Raw genomic sequence first — 22,189 nt, 5'->3', positions numbered from 1 at the left:
GAACAAGAATTTAGAATAATATTCATAAAATTAATTTCTGGGCTTGAAAAAAGTATAGAGGACAGCAGAGACTCTATTGCTACAAAGATCAAGGGACTAAGAAATAGTCATGAGGAGCTAAAAAACATTATAAATGAGGTGCAAAATAAAATGGAGGTGATCACAGCTCAGATTGAAGAGGCAGAGGAGAGAATAGGAAAATTAGAAGATAAAATTATGGAAAAAGAGGAAGCTGAGAAAAAGAGAGATAAAAAAAATCCAGGAGTATGAGGGGAGAATTAGAGAACTACATGATGCATTCAAACAGAACAATATCTGTATTGTAGGAATTCCAGAAGAGGAAGAGAGAGAGAAAAGGGCTGAAGGTGTAGTTGAACAAATCATAGCTGAGAACTTCCCTGATCTGGGGAAGGAAAAAGGCATTGAAATCCAAGAGGCACAGAGAACTCCCTTAAGACGTAACTTGAATCGATCTTCTGCATGACATATCATAGTGAAACTGGCAAAATACAAGGATAAAGAGAAAATTCTGAAAGCAGCTGAGCATAAACAGGCTCTAACCTATAAAGGGAGACCCATAAGACTAGTGACAGACCTATCTACTGAAACTTGGCAAGCCAGAAAGGAATGGCAGGAAATCTTCAACGTAATGAACAGAAAAAAAAATGCAGCCGAGAATCCTTTATCCAGCAAGTCTGTCATTCAGAATAGAAGGAGACATAAAGGTCTTCCCAAGCAAACAAAAACTGAAGGAATTCATCACCACTAAACCAGCCCTACAAGAGATCCTAAGGGGGGTTCTGTGAGTGAAATGTTGCAAGGACCACAAAGTACCAGAGACATCACTACAAGCATGAAATCTACAGACATCACAATGACTCTAAACCCATAGCTTTCCATTAATAACACTGAATGTAAATGGACTAAATGCTCCAACCAAAAGACATAGGGTATCAGAAGGGGTAAAAAAACAAGACCCATCTTTTTTCTGTCTACAAGAGACTGATTTTAGACCTAGGACACTTTCAGATTGAAAGTGAGGGGATGGAGAACTAGCTATCATGCTAATGGAAGTCAAAAGAAAGCTGGAGTAGCCATACTTATATCAGACAAACTGGACTTTAAATCAAAGGCTGTAACAAGAGATGAAGAATTGCATTATATAAGAATTATAGGGTCTATCCATCAGGAAGAGCTAACAATTATAAATGTCTATGCGCCGAATACAGGAGCCCCCAAATACATAAAACAATTAATCACAAACATAAGCAACCTTACTGGTAAAAATGTGGTAATTGCCGGGGACTTACACTTATAGCAATGGATAGATCATCTAGACAAGGATCAATAAAGAAACAAGGGCCCTGAATGATACATTGGATCAGATGGACTTGACAGATATATTTAGAACTCTGCATCCCAAAGCAACAGAATACACTTTCTTCTCAAGTGCACATGGAACATTCTCCAAGATAGATCACATACTGGGTCACAAAACAGCCCTTCACAAGTATACAAGAATTGAGATCATACCATGCACACTTTCAGACCACAATGCTATGAAACTTGAAATCAACCACAGGAAGAAGTCTGGAAAGCGTCCAAAAGCATGGAGGTTAAAGAACACCCTACTAAAGAATGAATGGGCCAGCCAGCCAATTAGAGAAGAAATTAAAAAATATATGGAAACAAATGAAAATGAAAATACAACACTCCAAACGCTTTGGGATGCAGCAAAGGCAGTCCTGAGAGGAAAATACATCGCAATCCAGGCCTATCTCAAGAAACAAGAAAAACCTCAAATACGATATCTAACAGCACACCTAAAGGAAATAGAAGCAGAACAACAAAGACACCCCCAACCCAGCAGAAGAAGAGAAATGAGAAATAATAAAGATCAGAGCAGAAATAAACAATATAGAATCTAAAAAAAAAAAAAAAACTGTAGAGCTAATCAGTGAAACCAAGAGTTGTTTTTTTGAAAAAATAAACAAAATTGATAAACGTCTAGCCAGGCTTCTCAAAAAGAAAAGGGAGATGACCCAAATAGATAAAATCATGAAGGAAAATGGAATTATTACAACCAATCCCTCAGAAATACAAACAACTATCAGGGAAAACTACCTAAAATTATTTGCCAACAAACTGGACAACCGGGAAGAAATGGACAAATTCCTAAACACCCACACACTTCCAAAACTCAAACAGGAAGAAATAGAAAACTTGAACAGACTCATAACCAGCAAAGAAATTGAATCAGTTGTGAAATATCTTCCAACAAGTAAGAGTCCAGGACCAGATGGCTTCCCTGGGGAAATCTACCAGACATTTAAAGCAGAGATAATACCTATCCTTCTCAAGCTATTCCAAAAAATAGAAAGGGAAGGAAAACTTCCAGACTCATTCTATGAAGCTAGCATTACTTTGATTCCTAAATCAGACAGAGATTCAGCAAAAAAGAGAACTACAAGCCAATATCCCTGATGAATATGGATGCAAAAATTCCCAACAAGATACTCTCAAATCAAATTCAACAGCATATAAAAAAATTATTCATCATGATCAAGTGGAATTCATTCCTGGGATGCAGGGCTGGTTCAACATTCTCAAATCAATCAACGTGATACATCACATTAATAAAAGAAAAGATAAGAACCATATGATCCTGTCAATCAATGCAGAAAAAGCATTTGACAAAATTCAGCACCCTTTCTTAATAAAAACCCTCAAGAAAGTCGGGATAGAAAGAACATACTTAAACATCATCAAAGCCATTTATGAAAAGCCCACAGCTAATATCATCCTCAATGGGGAAAAACTGAGAGCTTTTTCCCTGAGATCAGGAACATGACAGGGATGTCCACTCTCACTACTGTTGTTTAACATAGTGTTGGAAGTTCTAGCATCAGCAACCAGACAACAAAAGGAAATCAAAGGCATCAAAATTGGCAAAGATGAAGTTAAGCTTTCATTTTTTGCAGATGACATGATACTATACATGGAAAATCCGATAGACTCCACCAGAAGTCTGCTAGAACTGATACATGAATTCAGCAAAGTCGCAGAATACAAAATCGATGTACAGAAATCACTTGCATTCTTATACACTAACAATGAAGCAACAGAAAGACAAATAAAGAAACTGATCCCATTCACAATTGCACCAAGAAGCATAAAATACCTAGGAATAAATCTAACCAAAGATGTAAAGATCTGTATGCTGAAAACTATAGAAAGCGTATGAAAGAAATTGAAGAAGATATAAAGAAATGGAAAAACATTCTGTGCTCATGGATTGGAAGAATAAATATTGTCAAAATGTCAATACTACCCAAAGCTATCTACACATTCAATGCAATCCCAATCAAAATTGCACCAGCATTCATCTCGAAGCTAGAACAAGCAATCCTAAAATTCATATGGAACCACAAAAGGCCCCGAATAGCCAAAGTAATTTGAAGAAGAAGACCAAAGCGGGAGGCATCACAATCCCAGACTTTAGCCTCTACTACAAAGCTGTAATCATCAAGACAGCATGGAATTGGCACAAAACAGACACATAGACCAATGGAATAGAATAGAAACCCCAGAACTAGACCCACAAAAGTATGGCCAACTAATCTTTGACAAAGCGGGAAAGAATATCCAATGGAAAAAAGACAGTTTCTTTAACAAATGGTGCTGGGAGAACTGGACAGCAACATGCAGAAGGATGAAACTAGACCACTTTTTTACACCATTCACAAAAATAAACTCAAAATGGATAGAGGACCTGAATGTGAGACAGGAAACCATCAAAACCCTAGTGGAGAAAGCAGGAAAAGACCTCTCTGACCTCAGCCGCAGCAATTTCTTACTTGACACATCCCCAAAGGCAAGGGAATTAAAAGCAAAAATAAACTACTGGGACCTTATGAAGATAAAAAGCTTCTGCACAGCAAAGGAAACAACCAACAAAACTAAAAGGCAACCAACGGAATGGGAAAAGATATTTGCAAATGACATATTGGACAAAGGGCTAGTATCCAAAATCTGTAAAGAGCTCACCGAACTCCACACCCGAAAAACAACCCAGTGAAGAAATGGGCAGAAAACATGAATAGACACTTCTCTAAAGAAGACTTCCGGATGGCCAACAGGCACATGAAATGATGCTCAACGTCGCTCCTCATCAGGGAAATACAAATCAAAACCACACTCAGATATCACCTTATGCCAGTCAGAGTGGCCAAAATGAACAAATCAGGAGACTATAGACGCTGGAGAGGATGTGGAGAAACGGGAACCCTCTTGCACTGTTGGTGAGAATGCAAATTGGTGCAGCCACTCTAAAAACAGTGTGGAGGTTCCTCAAAAAATTAAAAATAGACCTACCCTATGACCCAGCAATAGCACTGCTAGGAATTTACCCAAGGGATACAGGAGTGATGATGCATAGGGGCTCTTGTACCCCAATGTTTATAGCAGCACTCTCAACAATAGCCAAATTATGGAAAGAGCCCAAATGTCCATCAACTGATGAATGGAGAAAGAAATTGTGGTTTATATACACAATGGAGTACTACTTGGCAATGAGAAAGAATGAAATATGGCTCTTTGTAGCAACATGGATGGAACTGGAGAGTGTGATGCTAAGTGAAATAAGCCATACAGAGAAAGACAGATACCATATGTTTTCACTCTTATGTGGATCCTGAGAAACTTAACAGAAACCCATGGGGGAGGGGAAGGAAAAAAAAAAGAGGTTAGAGTGGGAGAGAGCAAAGCATAAGAGACTGTTAAAAACTGAGAACAAACTGAGGGTTGATGGGGGGTGGGAGGGAGGGGAGGGTGGGTGATGGGTATTGAGGAGGGCACCTTTTGGGATGAGCACTGGGTGTTGTATGGAAACCAATTTGACAATAAACTTCATATATTGAAAAATAAATAAATAAATAAATAAATAAATCTCATCAAACAAACAAACAAAAACTCAAGACAAATATGTGAGAGGTAATAGATGTGTTAATTCAAAGGGGCGAATTCTTTCACAATGTATATGTGCATCAAATCCTGATGTTGTACACCTTAAATATCTTTTTAAAATTATTTTTAATTTTATTTAAACCCAAGTTAGTTAACATATAGTGTAATAAAACTATCTATTTTTACCTTCAAAAAAAAAACTGAGAACAAACTGAGGGTTGATGGGGGATGGGAAGGGGGGAGGATGGATGATGGGCATTGAGGAAGGCACCTCATTGGAAAGAGCACTGGGTGTTGTATGGAAACCAATTTGACAATAAATTTCATATTAAAAATAAGTAAATAAATAAGTAAATAAACATTAACAAAAATTTTTTTAATAAAAGTCGACCCAAGGTCTAATAAGCCATTTTAGAGAAGGGTTTTCTAAAATCAGCACTGTTCACATTTTGGGCCAGATAATTCTTTGCTGTGGAAGGTTGTCCTCTGTATTGTATAATGCTTGGGGGCATCCAGCCCTGGCTTTTACCCACCGCGTGCCAGTAGCATTCTCCCCATCCTTCCCCTCCCAATCCCCAGATGGTGACAACCAAAACTGTTTCCAGACATTGCCAAATATACCCTGGGGATTAAAATTACACCAGTTTGATTGTGCCTGGGTGGCTCAGTCGGTTAAGCGTCTGACTTTGGCTCAGGTCATGATCTCACAGTTGGTGGGTTCGAGCCCCACATTGGGCTGTGTGCTGACTGCTCAGAGCCTGGAGCTTGCTGAGGATCTGTGTCTCCCTCTCTCTCTGCCCCTCCCCCACTCATGTTTTGTCTGTCTCTCAAAGATAAATAAAAATGTTTTAAAATATTTAAAAAAAAAAAAGAATAAAGGAAGTCTGATGTGATTGCACTCCTATGGTTTTGGCAAGCAGCAAGAACAACGAAACAAAAATGGTACCCATTGCTCCATTTTTAAAGCCCAGACAGGGGCACCTGGGTGGCTCAGTTGCTTAAGCATCCCACTCATGGTTTCGGCTCAGGTCATAATCTCATGTTTGGTGAGTCTGAGCCCTGTGTTGGGCTCTGTGTTGACAGCAGGGAGCCTGCTTGTGATTCTTTCCTCTCTCTGCCTCTGCCCCTCCCCCCCCTTCCCGCTTGCATGGGCGCACACGCTCTTGCTCTCAAAATAAATAAATATTTTAAAAAATGAACTGAGGATTGATGGGGGGTGGGAAGGAGGGGAAAGTGGGTGATGTACATTGAGTAGGGCACCTGTTGGGATGAGCACTGGGTGTTGTATGGAAACCAATTTGACAATTTCATATTAAAAAAATTAAAATTAAAATTAAAAAATAACACAAAAAAAGCCCAGACATATTGGTACTCCACTGTCTGGTGGCCAGCTATAGAAGCTACGTGCAGAGGAGGACAGTGCCCATTGTGAACAAGAGTCCCATGGCTCTTGTCTCGGCTGCTGAAGAGTTGTGTTTTAAGTGTGCCAGGAACATTCGTAGGTGCTGTAGTCTGTGGTTGTGGGAGGCCAGGCAAGGAATCCTGAATTTGCTCCAGACAGATGCCCCCACATCTGTTTCCCCATTTCAGATACTCCAGTCCATCTCCAGAGAGATGTATCTTCTTAGTACTATTGAAGCTAGTGTGATTGTTCTAAGAATGTACAAGCGTTCTGCAAATTAGGGCTTTGTTATTCTGAAGTGTTTGAAATGAAATATGAAATTGGCTCTAAATTGGTTTAACATGAAAGAGAAAAGCTGTTTCCTTATTTGAATGATTTCATTTGTAAACTTTTGAATGGTTTTAAAAGTGATTTAAAACTCTATGTTGCTTTTATATTCAATATTTTTTGTTATGGGGATTGTAAAAAAATTTATGATTATATGCATTAAGAATTCATGATCAGTAATTGCTGTTTAATTCACAAAACCTGATAGAAAAAATAGGTTCCAGAAACAAGCACATATTTTAATTAAGGATTATATTTTATTTGGAAATATTATCTAATAAACAAAATAATGACAGTTCTCCTTCCCCTCCCCCATGCTCTTCTGTTAGGTTTCTCAGGATCCACATAAGAGTGAAAACATATGGTATCTTTCTTTCTCTGTATGACTTATTTCACTTAGCATAACACTTTCCGGTTCCATCCACGTTGCCACAAAATGTGGCACGTGGCCACAAAAGGCCATATTTCATTCTTTCTCATTGCCAAATAGTATTCCATTGTGTATATAAACCACAATTTCTTTATCCATTCATCCATAAGAGACTCTTAAAAACTGAGAATAAACTGAGGGTTGATGGGGAGTGGGAGGGAGGGGAGGGTGGGTGATGGGCATTGAGGAGGGCACCTGTTGGAAGGAGCACTGGGTGTTGTATGGAAACCAATTTGACAATAAATTTCATATAAAAATAATAAAAATAAAGTTATTTAACCTAAAAAAATAATGACATTTTTCAAGTGTATTTTGAGTTTCAAATAATTTACATTATTATGGTATATATTGAAAATACTAAACTTTTATTTTACCATGAAATGTAACACACATATTGAAAAGTTCACAGAACATTTATTTATAATTTAATAAATAATAAATCAATGTAATCTCCACCCAGGTCATAAAATATTGCCAAAATAGTTTATTAGGTATTTATAGCTGTATTTTTCCCCATACGGGTATTTAGTTTCCCCAAACTTAGCCCAACAATATGAGATAGGTAAATAGTTAAATTAGGGCAAGTGGAATGGGGTATTCATGACATAGTTCAACTTCTGGTGAATGTCTTCATAGTTGGAGGAATGTTTGTATAAACAGTCATATTTAGTGTTAAAAGAGGTAATATATATTATAATTTTGTGAGTTTTTGCAAGTTTCTGCACACTAACTATCTATCAGACTTATTACACAGAATCCTGTAAATAATGTACACAAGATATTTTGGAAAGAAAATATCTAGATAAGGAAAGAAAGCTCTTGGGTCTTTCTCAATTCTCTCATGCTCCTTGGGTTTACCACTCTTACATCTGGCCATTCAGAGCATACTATTAACTTTTTTTGTCTGACCAGGACTCTACTTTTATTATTGTTTTTCACTACTAAATAGCTTTTTCATGCTGAAATTTTCAAAAGGAAACCATTGGAGAAATCATGAAAAATAAGGATAAACAAACATACAAACCTAAAATAATCCAGTTATTTGAAGAGTTTTCTGCAAATTTTGGTGGACTCATACAGCAAATTCTTGGGAATAGTATTCTTTCTTTCCAGCTTTTCTCTATTCCTTACCATGTGGTATAGTCTTTTCTGACTGAAGTCTTCCCTTTAGGGAAGTCGTCCATTGGCTTCTGGAAATTTCCTTCATGATATAAAGAGGGATATTTGAAAGGAGTTCTATCCTCTTGTTCTCTTGCTTTCTTCTTTGGATGTAATTGTTTTTAGATTGGATTATTGGAGCTATGGCAGTCATTTTGTGACTAGGAGGTGAACAGTTTGAGGATGAGGCCAATAGTTTGAGGACAGTGGAATAGAAGAACCTGGGTCCTTGAGAGTATTTAGTTGGCGAACCAACCCTAGGATGCTGTACCTCCAAATTTATTATTATTTGAGAAAAATAAGTGCCTATTTTAAATGAGTATTTGAGCATTCTGTAATAAAGGTACAAACTTCCTAATTGATAACATGGGTTAATAATTGCATTCCTGAGATACTAAGTAGTATATTATTCTAACAAATGAACATCTTGGGGGATAGTCTTGTAAATTTCAGTAAACACTGAAGAGAAAAATTGTATTATGATAGAAAGGAGAGTATATAAATATTTACACTTAAATTTTAAGTACATTCTTCAGTTCACTTGGCTAGTGCTTTTCATTCATTGTACTCCTGTAGTCTCTGAAATGTAAACATTCTCTTTTTTATATTTGTGGAGAAGGGTAAGAGTTTGCACAATACTTAATGTACTCAAAACACTACAATCAATCAAAATAGTACTTTCATAATTTTTTTTTCAGATTTAACTCTCAATTGATTTCTTCTTTAATTTTATATAAAACTTAATCATAGCTTTTGAGACTCATGTTTTTATTAGTGTTTCAGTTGCCCATTGGGTAATTGAGGGACAGACCTGTGCTTTCAGAACTTTTTCTAGCAGCAGTGAATATGGCTAAATGCGAGGAGGTATGTGGGAAAATGCTAGAATAACAGTTAGGAGCCACTACAGTTCAGCAGCATAGTTGAATTAAGAGCTAAAACTTATTGAACTTGTGTAGTGCCTGAGGGAAGTGGATGGAAATCATCGTAGACTCTGATGTTTATAGCCTGTGAGAAATGTGGAAGCCTTTCTGAAGGTTTTCACCAAAGAACACCATGATTTACAGAATTATTTATGGAGTGCCTAGTATGCATTCTATACTCTACATAACACTGTGAGAAAAGTAGTAAACAAGACAGAACTGATGTCTATCCTTATAAAACTTACAGTTTATGGGAGAACATGAGGATTAAAGGGAAGAATGTCTTATGAGTGTTATGATACAAGATCTGGAAGTTCTCAGAATGTAAATAACAACAGCTGACATTGATTGACTATGTACCACATGCCAGGTACTGTTCTAAATATTTTACGTACATATTTTCATTTAATCATCAAAACAAACCAATGAAAGAGATGCTGTTATTGTCATAACTATTTTAAAAATTGTGAACTCAAAGCATGGAGATTTTAAGTAATTTGTCAAGTTTGTAAGCATGGTGTATGGTTCGAACACATGCCCACTAACTCCTTAGCCCCCACTCTTTTCTATGAGGAAAAGAATATGGCATCATTTCTTCATTAAATCATTAAATATATGGCCTCTTACATTTAAAGACCCAGTAGGACTTTCAGGGACAAATTACGAAAGGTATTTGGAAACAAAAACTTTAAAATTGGGACTTCTGAGGAAGATGCTCGGGTAGGAGGATCCTAAGCTTCCTTCATCCCAAAGATACACCTGGATAACACCCATATTGGTGTAAACAACCCAGAAAATGATGTAAAGCCTGGCAGAACAGATTCTCCACAGCTAAATGTAGAGAAGAAGCTACATCAAAAACAGTAGGAAGGGCAGAGATATGGGCTGCAACCTGACTAACTGTTCCCAGGCTGGAGGGACACCACAGGTACAGAGAAGGGAGAAAGGCAGGTGCCACACTAGGCATCCCAGGCATGGGGGACCCACACTGGGAAGATGAATGCCCACCACATTTGGCTTTGAAAGCCAGAGAGACCTAACTTCATGAGTTCTTATAATTAGTGTGGCTTGACCCCTTGAACTTTAAAAATCAGCAGGCTTCCCAGAGCCAGAGGGTGATAAGATACTGAGTCTCTGCCCTTAAAGACATAGCATAACAAATAGCCCCTCTGAGATACAGCATAGAAGCAGAAGTTTGAAAAATGTCCAGGATATATGGGAAGTAGATTTATTTACTAATCTCAGAACATGTGCTGGAGGGGCAGGTATCTTTGGGAGACTTCTCCAAGAACAAAGGAGCTGGTGGACAACATTTCTCCCCTGTGTCCCAGCCTAGATACCCAGAAACCTTTGAGAATCCGCACAGTGCAAACACTCTCACCCAGCTTCGCTATCAGCCTGTGCCATCCTTGTGTGCCCCTGCTGACACCCCCCGGCTTGACCATTCTCCAAAGCTGATCAGGTCTCCTTCCACAGCAGACCTGTGCACACCTTGCTAATACAATGTGCCCTGCCTCTGCATTCTCTTATGGGCCCTCCCTATCCACCATGCCCTTGGTAGGAGTCCATCCACAGCAATGCCACAAGCATGGAAGTGTGCAAATATCCCTGAAAGAGGGCAGTACCACTCTAAAGTGACTCCTGCCTTGGGTAGAAGGGAAGATAACTATACATACCAGTTTAGTGGTGGACCCATAAGTGAGTTGGGGGCAGATATCTGGCCTGGCTGTGGCCCTGCCCACCAATGAAAGCTTCTTAGAGCACAATACTGGGAGAGTGCCCTGCAGTCCATGTAACCAGAGCTCAAGGTCTGACCCTATTCATGCCCAAGATGGCCCCAGAATGGTCCATGAACAACAGAGGGACCAAATCCTTTCCACAGCTGGAAAAGAGAGCCATTGCAGATGACTGGACTAAAGGCAAATGTGACTCAGCCACAACAGTAGGATGCATGTAACATGGAGAAGACACTCCTAAAGTGCCAAGTTCTGGTGAACAGGGGACATTGCACTGCAGGCCACTACTTTCCAGCAGGAGCCATAGCTGACTTTCCTAACACATAGAAACAGATACAGAAAGCTAGACAAATGAGTGGACAAGGAATATGTCCCAAATGTAAGAACAGGACAAAATCACAGTAGAAGAGCTAAACAAAATGGAGATAAGTAATAAGCCTGATAGAGAATTTAAAGTAATGATCATAAAGATACTCACTGGACTTGAGAAGAGTGGAGAATCTCAGTGAGTCCCACAGCAAAGCAATAGAAAACCTAAAAAAGAACCAATCAGAGATGAATAACCCAATAACTGAAATTAAAAACAGAGAAAGCAGAAGAATGGGTCTGAATGACAGAATAATGGAAAGCAATCAAGCTGAACAGGAGAAAGAAAAAAGGATAATAAAGAATGAGAATAGATTAAGGGAATTCAGTGACATCATCAAGCATATAACATTTGCATTATAGGGATCCCAGAAGGAGGAGAAAGATAAGGAGCAGAAAATTTATTTGAATAAATAATAGCTGAAAAGTTCCTGAATATGGGGAATGAAACAGATATACAGATCCAAGGGGGCACAGAGACCCTCCCCCTCACCCAAATCAACCCAAGGAGGTCCACACCAAAATACATTGTAAATAAAATGGCAAAAAAGTTGTGATAAAGAGAATTTTAAAAGAAGAAAGAGAAAATAAAAGTAGTTATATACTACTTTTCCCCGTAAGGAAATTAGCTAATTTTCCAGTAGAAACATTCTAAAGGCTAGACGGGCGTGGCATGATATATTCAAAGTGCTGAAAGAAAACAACCTGCAGCCAAGAATACTGTATCCAGCAAGGCTATCATTCAGAATAGAAGGAGAGATAGTTTCCCAAATAAGCAAAAGCTAAAGGAATTCATGACCACTAAACCAGCCCTCCAAGAAATATTAAATACTAAAGGGGACTTGTTGAGTGTAAAGACCATAAGCAGGAGTAAGAAAAGTGGGAAGCACAAAAGCAATAAAAGTAAATGTATATCTAAAAATCAGTCAAGATATTCACATGACAAAAGGATGTGAAGTATGACACCATATACTTAAAACATGATGGCAGAAAGAAGTAAAAACTTAGTGCTTTTAGAATGGGTTCAAAATTACTCATCCATTGACTCAATACAGACTGCTATATGCATAAGATGTTATATTCAAACCTGATTGGAACCACAAATCAAAAACTAGTAATAGATATGTAAAAAATAAAAGAAAGGAATCCAACTGTATCACTACAGAAAGCCAGCAAGCCATGATAAAACAGAGTAAGAGAAGAAAGGGACAGAGAAGACCTACAAAAACAACCATAAAACAAGTAATAAAATGATGATAAGTACATACATGTCGATAATTACTCTGAAGGTAAATGGACTAAATTCTTCAATCAAAAGACAGAGGTGATGAAATGGATAAAAAAAAAAGATCCATCTGTATACTGCCTACAAAAGACTCATTTCAGACCTAAAGATGCATACAGATTGAAAGTGAAGGGAGGGAGAGGCATTTATTGTGCAAATGGAAGTGAAACAAAAGCCTGGGCAGCAATACTTATATTGGAAAAAACAGACATTAATACAAAGACTGTAACAAGAGACAAAGAGGGACACTACATAATCATAAAGGGAACATCCAACAAGAAGGTACAACAATTGTAAATATTTATGAAACCAATGTGGGAGCACCCAAATACATAAAGCAGCTATTAATAAACATAAATGAAGTAGTTGATAGTGATACAATAATAATAAAGGATTTTAACACCCCACTACATCAATGGATAGATCATCCAAACAAAATCAATAAAGAAACAGTGGCTTTGAATGACGTATTGGACCAGATGGATATAACAGATATATTCAGAACTTTCTGTCCTAAAAGAGTGGAATACACATTCTTTTCAAGTGTACATGGGACACTCCAGAATAGATCATATGTTAATCCACAAAACAAGTCCCAACAGATTCAAAAAGATTGAAGTCATACCAAGTATCTTTTCTGATCACATCACTATGAAACTAGAAATCAATCACAAGAAAAAATCTGGAAATACCACAAATACATGGAGATTAAATAACATACTATAAAAGAGTGAATAAGTTGGGGCACCTGGGTGGCTCAGTTGGTTAAGCATCCAACTCTTCATTTCGGCTCAGGTCATGATCTCACAGTTTGTGAAATTGAGCCCTGTGTGGGGCTCCACGCTGACAGCATGATGCCTGCTTGGGATTCTCCCTCTCTCTCTCTCTTTGCCTCTTTCCCACTCGTTTTTTTTTCTCTCTCAATAAATAAATAAACATTTAAAAAGAAAGAAAGAATGAGTCAAGAGGAAATAAAATAATACATGAAGACAAATGAAAATGAAAACACAATGGTCAAAAATCTTTGTTCTAAGAGTGAATTTTTAAAATTTTTAAGTGTTTTTGTTTATTTTTGAGAGAGAGAGAGACAGAGCATGAGCAGGGGAGGGGCAGAGAGAGAGACACACACACATTATCTGAAGCAGACTCCAGGCTCTGAGCTGTCAGCACAGAGCCCGACGCAGGGCTTGAACTTGTGAACTGCGAGATCATGACCTGAGCCAAAGTTGGACACTTAACCAACTGAGCCACCCAAGCACCCCTAAGAGTGAAGTTTATAGTAATACAGGTCTACCTCAAGAAGCAAGAAAAATCTCAAATAAACAACCCAACCTTACAACTAAAGGAGCTAGAAAAAGAAGAACAAACACAACCCTAAACCAGTAACAGGAGGAAATAAAGATTATAGCAGAGATAAATGAAATAGAAATTAAAAAAAAAATAGAACAGATCAATGAAACCATGAGCTGATTCTTTGAAAAGATCAACAAAAATGATAAACGGTAGCCAGAATCATTTTTTAAAAAGGAGAGAAAGGACTCAAACAAAATCAGAAATGAAAGAAGAGAAATAATAACCAACACCACAGAAATACAAAAGATTATAAGAAAGTATTATGAAAAATTATATGCCAACAAATTGGACAAAGTAGAAGAAATGGAAAAAATTCCTAGAAACTGAAGCTGGAAAGAATAGAAGATTTGAAGAGACCAATTACCAGCAATGAAAAATAATCAATAATAATAAAAAAAACCTTCCCAAAACAAAAGTCCAGAACCAGATATCTGGCTTCACAGGCATATTCTACTAAACATTTAAAGAAGAGTTAGTACCTTTTCTTCTCAAACTACTCCAAGAAATAGAAGAAGAAACACTTCCAAATTCATTCTACAAGTCCAGCATAACACTGATATCTAAGCCAGATAATGACAGTACAGAAAAAGAGAACTATAGGTTAATATCTCTGGTGAGCATAGATGCATAAGTCCTCAACAAGATATTAGCAAACTGAATCCAACAATACATTTAAAAAATCATTCACTATGATCAAGTGGGACTTATTCCTGGGATGCAAGGTGGTTCAGAATTCACAAATCAACCGTCATGATACATCATATCAATAAGAGAAAGGATAAAAATCATATTACCATTTCAATATGGAGAAAAAGCATTTCACAAAGTACAACATAAATTCATGATAAACACCCTCAATAAAGTAACAGCTAACTACAAATCTGTAGTAATCAAATACTACAAATCAAATACTACTGTAGTAATCAGACAAGATCAGGCGCATTCAGGGTGGTATGGCCTAGACTCAAATATACTACATATCTATAGTAATCAAAATAGTATGGTACTGGCACAAGAATAGAAACATAGATCAATAGAGTAGAATAGAGATCCCAGAAATAGATCCATGATTATATGATCAATTAATCTATGATAAAGGATGCAATAATATGCAATGGAAAAACAGTCTTTTTAACAAATGGGGTTGGGAAAATTGGACAGTTATAGCAAAAAAAAAAAACCTTTCTTACACCATATACAAAAATACACTCAAAATAGATTAAAGACCTAAATGTGAAACCTGAAACCATAAAAATACTAGAAGAGAGTACAGACAATAATTTCTCTAACATTGGCTGTAACAGCATCTTTCTAGATATGTCTCCTGAGGCAAGGGAAACAAAAGTAAACATAAACTATTGGGACTACATAAAAATAAAAAGATTCTGCACAGCAAAGGAAACAATCAATAAAATAAAAAACCCAACCTATTGAATGCAAGAAGACATTTACAAATGATATATCCAATAAGGGGTAAGTATCCAAAATATAAAGGACTTATACAATTCAACACAAAAAAACAAGTAACCCAATTAAAAAATGGGAGAAGACATGAACAGACATTTCTCCAAAGAAGACATACAGATGGTCAATGGACAAATGAAAGGATGCTCAACATCACTCATCACCAGGGAAATGCAAATCAAAATCACAATGAAATATCATTCATACCTATCAGAATGGCTAAAATGAACAGCACAAGAAACAACAGGTGTTGGTGAGGATGTGGAGAAAGGGTGACTCTCATGCATTGTTGGTGGGAATGCAAACTGGTGTAGCCACTGTGGAAAACAGTATGGAGGTTCCTCAAAAAGTTAAAAATAGAATTACTATATGATCCAGTAATTCCACTATGGTGTATTTACTCAAAGAATACAAACACACTAATTTGAAAAGCTCTATGAACCCCTATTATTTATAATAGGTAAAATATGAAAGCAACCCAAGTGTCTATTGATAGATGAAAGAAGAGGCGATATGTATATACAATAGAATTTTACTCAGTCATAAAAAAGGAATGAAATCTTGCTATTTACAACAACATTGATGGATATAGATTGTATAATGCTAAGTTAAATGTCAGTCAGAGAAAGATGAATACCAGAAGATTTCACTCATATGTGGAATTTAAGAAACAAAACAATTAAGAGACCAAATAAACAGACTTGTAACTATAGAGAACAAATTGATAATCTTACCAGGGGGGAGGTGGGTGGGAGTAAGAGTGAAATAAATTAAGGGGATTAAGAGTACATTTATCATGGGTGCCTGGATGGCTCAGTCGGTTAAGTGTCTGACTCTTGGTTTTGGCTCAGGTCATGATCTTGCAGTTCATGAGTTCAAGCCCTGCATAGGGCTATTCACTGACAGCACCAATCCTGCTTGGGATTCTCTCTCTCTCTCTCTCCCTCTCTCTTCATTTCCCCTTCTCTCTCTCTCTCTCTCTCCCTCCCTCCCTCTCCCTCCCTCCCTCTCTCTCCCTCTCTCTTTCTCTCACACACACATAATAAATAAATAAACATTAAAAAGTACACTTATTGTGATGAACACTGAATAAGATATAGAGTTGTTGAATCAGTATACCTGAAACTAATAAAATTGTACCTTAATTATACTGGAATTTAAAAAATTAAAAAAACACCTTTAAAAGTGAGAAAGGTATTAACCTTTCTTTTTGGAGGTGACCCAGGAGAGATAACAACTGAATTGAATTACTGCAATATTTGAAATATTTAAGAAAAAGAAATAAGGCTGTAGGCAAACTCTATGGAAAGTTTTCATTTAGGATATGGGAAGAAAGGGAGAAAGAACTTACGCAATAGATTTTCATTAAGAGATGAAGATGATAGAAAGATGGGAGTTTAGTTTTGCCTCTGCCTTGGGGAATGTACAATCCTCAGAGTGAAATGTAAACTTGATTAGCTATTGAGTCCCTAAAGAACTAAAGAGAGATTGTGGTCCCGAGTGTAAACACAATCAATCCCTTTATTTCTCTTTTGTACATAGACTCTATTCCTTGGGATGGAGACTGAGCAAACATCTACCCTGTTTATAATCAAGTGCACTTTATCATTAAACTCACATTCAGTCTTCTGTGTCTTAAGTAGCAAATGTGATGATAATAAAGACTTTGGTCTCTGCTGCTTGAGAGGACTGAAAGTTATAATCAGAAATTATTATATATAGTCCAGAAATATTTGAAGGGCATATCTGAAATTAAGTATGGGCTAAATCCTTTTAGAATTAAAGAAACCAAGGCCTCAAGAGCCTGAAATTTCCTTTCCAAGACTACAGGGGTAAATACCAAAGATAAGGAAGCACTGAGGTTTTCTGGCCTAAGGAGGGTGAGTTTCTGAATTCTGTTTATATCAATGTCCTTATTGATTTGACATGGAAGTCCAAAAATGTAAGGTAAGCCACTTCCCCCCCCCCCCCCCCGCCATTTTGTGTAGTTCTAAGACTCAAGTAAAACTGACAGGAGAATATGTTTCAGGGGATAAAAGAATGTTCAGAGATCAGAGGGTTCAGGGGATGTAGTATCTCAGTCAGTTCCCACTCCATGGGTGCAACCCTCAATGTTCTAGATTTATGACGTTTTCTCTGTGACATGGGACAGTAACTCAACCTCACCTAGACTCTGGTCCCTTAGTGTTGGATTAGGAACAATATTCATGGTTCCCAATCCACTAAGTCTAATTCGGCCCGTTAGAGGCCAGCTTCAGCTTGTTAGGGTCTCTGCCTCCAACTTTACTGGTGATGAGAAGGTTCAAGTGAATGAAGAAATAGTGAGATGGGACAAGGATGATTCTGTCGTGGGCCATGCTTCTTCTTACTCACCTTGGTTTTCCAGCAGTCACGTTGGCATGTGGCAGCACTGGCTTTCCCTCTTAAGGCAAAGTTTGTGATGCACTTTGCTACATTTAGCTTATTAAGACTCTAGTAAGGGAAAGTCCCTGTCACTTAGTCTCATGTTGATGGAAAAGACAGATTCAATGGGTCCGGGTTGGGCTAGTCTTAGACATTCCCAGTGTACACACTCTCTTGTGGGATGAGATATTGCAGGAAGAACTGAGTTTTTCTGAGTTTTCTTGTGTGTCCACAGATCCCCTTAGAAAAGAATGACTCCTGGAAATGCCTCTTCTGTGACTGAATTCATTCTGGTGGGATTAACAGACCTATCAGAACTCCAGCTTCCCCTGTTCTGCCTATTTCTAGTCATGTATGTGGTCACTGTGTTGGGAAATATGGGCTTGATCATTTTAATTGGGCTGAATTCATACCTACACACCCCCATGTACTTTTTCCTCTTCAATTTGTCCTTCATAGACCTCTTCTATTCTTCAGTATTGACACCAAAAATGCTGATGAATTTCCTATCAAAGAAAAACATTATCTCTTATATGGGATGCATGACCCAGCTTTACTTTTTCTGTTTTTTTGTAATTTCTGAATGCTATGTGCTGACATCAATGGCCTATGATCGCTATGTGGCCATCTGTAACCCACTTTTGTATAATGTTGTCATGTCCCCTAAAGCGTGTTCCAGCCTTATGCTTGGTTCATATTTGATGGCATTTTCGGGTGCTATGGCCCACACAGGATGCATGCTGAGACTGACCTTCTGTGATGCAAACACCATCAACCATTATTTGTGTGACATCCTCCCTGTGCTCCAGCTTTCCTGCACAAGCACCTACGTGAATGAGCTGGTGGTTTTCATCGTGGTGGGCATCAACATCATTGTGCCCAGTGTCACCATCTTTGTGTCTTATGGTTGCATCCTCTCCAGCATCCTCCGCATCAGTTCCACTGAGGGCAGGTCCAAAGCGTTCAGCACCTGCAGTTCCCACATAATTGCTGTTTCCTTGTTCTTTGGGTCAGGTGCAATTATGTATCTTAAACCATCTTCTGTTGGGTCTATGGATGAGGGTAAAATCTCTTCTGTCTTTTATACCAATGTGGTTCCCATGATGAACCCCTTAATCTATAGTTTGAGGAACAAAGATGTTAAAATTGCTCTGAGAAGAACCCTCGGTAGGAGAGTGTTTTGATCAGAAACAGTGTCTGTTTAAGTGGTCATAGGGTAGGGATATTTCGTGTGTTTATTTATAGTATCTTTAGTGGAAGTCTTCCTATCCTGTTTCTCACTGTGGTGAAGGAAATATGAGTCTTCTCTCAATCTGTTTCTGTTTTTTTTTTAGGTTTGATCTGATTCCTTTGATTACCATTTTTACAACTTTTGCTCCTTTTCCTCATTTTTCCTATTTAAGAATAACATTAAGAAACATATTCTAAGATTAGATTATTTAACCTCTAATAGCTTCTCTTGTTTATATATGGAAGGATATTTTAAGCCTAATTATACTTTAGAATCACTTGTTGAACTTAAAAAAAGATGGAGATACTGAGTCTCAAATCCAGAGCTTATGAAATGGAAAACAGGATATATATGCATGTTTTAAAACTTCATGGGTTAATATGCTGCTCACCAAAAGTGAAAGACTTGATGTAAAAAAGGAGAATAATAGTATCTTTTTCACAGGTCTATTGGAAGCAACAAATAAAATAATGTGGCAACTACCATCAGAACATAAAAAAAAAAAAAAGAAACATATTTATCTGTTTTTTAAAATGTCATTAATGGACTTTTTTCCTGGAAAAAGATGAATGATTTAACAAATGATCAATAAAATAACACAAGTGTTACCTTGTGCATTGGGGGGTTTCTTAAATGACACTTGTAATGTGCAGTTGGAACCATGAACTAGACAATCTGTCTCTATTCCTTTCTTTCCATTGTACTGTGGTCAGGATTATGACTCCTTCAAATGCCAATGTTTCACAATTATAAAAGATTCCATAACAACTATCAATTTTACTCCACTTTGCAGCTGCAAACCCTACACATTAAACTTCTTTTAGCAGAGATTTCATTTTTACCACTCAAAGTCACACATAATAGATTGTTAATATTTATTGGGGTTAATGATTAAAGTCACACAGCTTCTTCATAGAGAAGTCTAGAATAGACTATTAGCTACTTGATTTCAAGTCAACTACTTTTTCTAGTATACTTTCTAATTCACTTTATTTTTATTTTAGTAAACATGAAATATAAGAAAACTTTTCTATTTTGAATGCTGACATTTTTGCAAGAAAAGAAAAATGTGAAATGTTTTCAGAGTCTTCTAATTAAAACAAGACACAGGAAGAAAGATTTTCCAGGAACATGCCATTATTCTATGGCCCAAAGAGATATATGGCCAATAAATCAGAGGTCCCTCAGTAGGGAATGGACAATAAAATTTTAGAAACCATATTTCATTCTGAATTTATAACCTGTTCCATAGAATACTGTAATTATCCTTCACTTTCCATGAAGTTTTCATTAAAACTTATAATATACCCATATTAATAGTGGTCTTGGGAATGAAGACCAATAGCTATGCTCACATTTGTAGGGAACCAGGTAGGGTAAGTAGAGATAAAATAATGAGTTGTAATCAAGTTAGGAAGAAGGAATAGAGTGTAAAATGATGAGAAAGGAAAGTTTTCTGTGACTCCATTCTTTTGGGAAGGCCCTAGAAATAGTATGTGGATGACAGGATTTCTCTTGATAGAATAAAATCTTAAGTTATTTGATATTTAAAAAGTTAAATTCACAGGACTGGTAGACCTGGGAACAATAAAATCACCTCTGATTTTTGGTGGCTTTCATATGTTACTCCCGTATGGATTTTGAAGTACGGAAATCTCAAACTGCAGCTAGAACAATGGCAACTTGAAAGAACTATTTGGTCTATGGCCATAACACCCTGACTGCGCCCAATCTTGTCTGAATGCGCTATTTGGTGAATAAATGAAATGGTGACAGTGTCTTTTCTGTAGTGGAATGTTGGATTGTTTTTCTTTTGAGAAAACGGCAAATTGATGAACACTCAAAAATCCTTAATATGTTGCATGGAGTGACAACTTAAACATTTTCTAAGATAACTTTAAAAACATTCACTATTTTACTCTTTTTCCAATCTCTACTCACTATTTAGGTATTTTGAAAGTTAGCATAGCTAGATTGTTGGCTTGATTGTTTTTGAGGCATTTGGCATTGCTAAATCCATGACCTGTGGTTTTAAATGACCACTCATTTCCCATGTTCTGACCCAATATTAATATGCTTGATTTTCACTATTTATATAAAAAAAGGGGTCGTGAGTGGAGTTTTTATTTTGCTTTTGTTTTACTGTGTTGATAAAATTGTTTTCCATACTGGGAGAAAAGTTTATGGCTGTGGTATTTGGGATCCTTTGAAGACATTGCAGACTGCATTCACTCTTCATGTATTTTATTGCTCTTTTGAGGTGGACCAAAGAGTGGATTTAAAAGTCATTGATCTTTCATATGATGAGATTCAAATACAAATGACTTCTGTTCCAATTTCAGGAAAAGAAAATCCTTTATTTAAAATTAGATCCCATTCTTTCAGATTATTTTGGAAATTATTAATAAAAAAGCAGATAAAAAGACATTGTAAAATTTAAGGTGCTAAAGTTTTAAGAGGCAAATTGGTTTTTTAGTTAATGCATTTATAAGTACTATGAAACTATTTGGACCTCTTTCAAAGAGAGGAATATGTCAGAGGAAACAAGTCAGGTGTTTTACATGCACAGCATAGGATTATCCTTTGTAGTTTTTTTATTCTGTGTGTTACATGAAATGTAATAAAAGAAGTTTTGAGAGACAGAATAATTCTATTGAAGTTGTCACAGCTGAGAGTCAAATAAGTAAGCCATAGGATTCACCTCTGCCTGTGTATTAGGAAGGAGATTTTTTTTTCCTAATTTGTGTGCAAGTTTGGAGTTTCTGAGTTATAACATATAAAAATGGTCCTCTTAGTTAAATCATAAGGAAAATTTTCAGATTACATGCTAAATTTGTTTCATGTAAATTTTCTGTAAGTGACCTACTGTTGTTACTCAGGATTAGGTTTGGAATGAGCATGACTAGGGTGTGCTGTGGTTAAGAATTGATGAAAACCAGGAGTAAAAGGGGTTTTGAGTTCTATATCCCTTTAATTCCTGAACCCCAGCTTTGTTGAACCCACTCTTCTTTATAATGCCTCCCTACACACACACACACACACACACACACACACACACACACACTCACACATGCACTCAGTGTATTCAAACCTTATAGTTTATGAGATTTCTGCCTAACATCTATTGCATGGCATGTGACCCACTTTGA

General features: G+C 37.0%; 1 protein-coding gene across 1 annotated transcript; it reads left to right on the top strand.

Moving 5' to 3' along the window:
* Window positions 1-17,446: 17,446 nt before the first annotated feature.
* On the top strand, window positions 17,447-21,601 carry LOC101090546 (olfactory receptor 8B3-like). The gene has a single exon (XM_045038466.1). The coding sequence runs from the start codon at window positions 18,061-18,063 to the stop codon at window positions 18,991-18,993; it is 933 nt and encodes a 310-aa protein (XP_044894401.1). The 5' UTR covers window positions 17,447-18,060; the 3' UTR covers window positions 18,994-21,601.
* Window positions 21,602-22,189: the final 588 nt, after the last annotated feature.

Source organism: Felis catus, chromosome D1 (genome assembly GCF_018350175.1).
Source record: "Felis catus isolate Fca126 chromosome D1, F.catus_Fca126_mat1.0, whole genome shotgun sequence".
Taxonomy (NCBI): Eukaryota; Metazoa; Chordata; class Mammalia; order Carnivora; family Felidae; genus Felis; species Felis catus.
This window is presented reverse-complemented; position numbering and strand designations above follow the sequence as displayed.

Coding starts and splice junctions, on each gene's coding strand:
- LOC101090546 (XM_045038466.1), top strand. CDS start 18,061: ATGACTCCTGGAAATGCCTCTTCTGTGACTGAATTCATTCTGGTGGGA.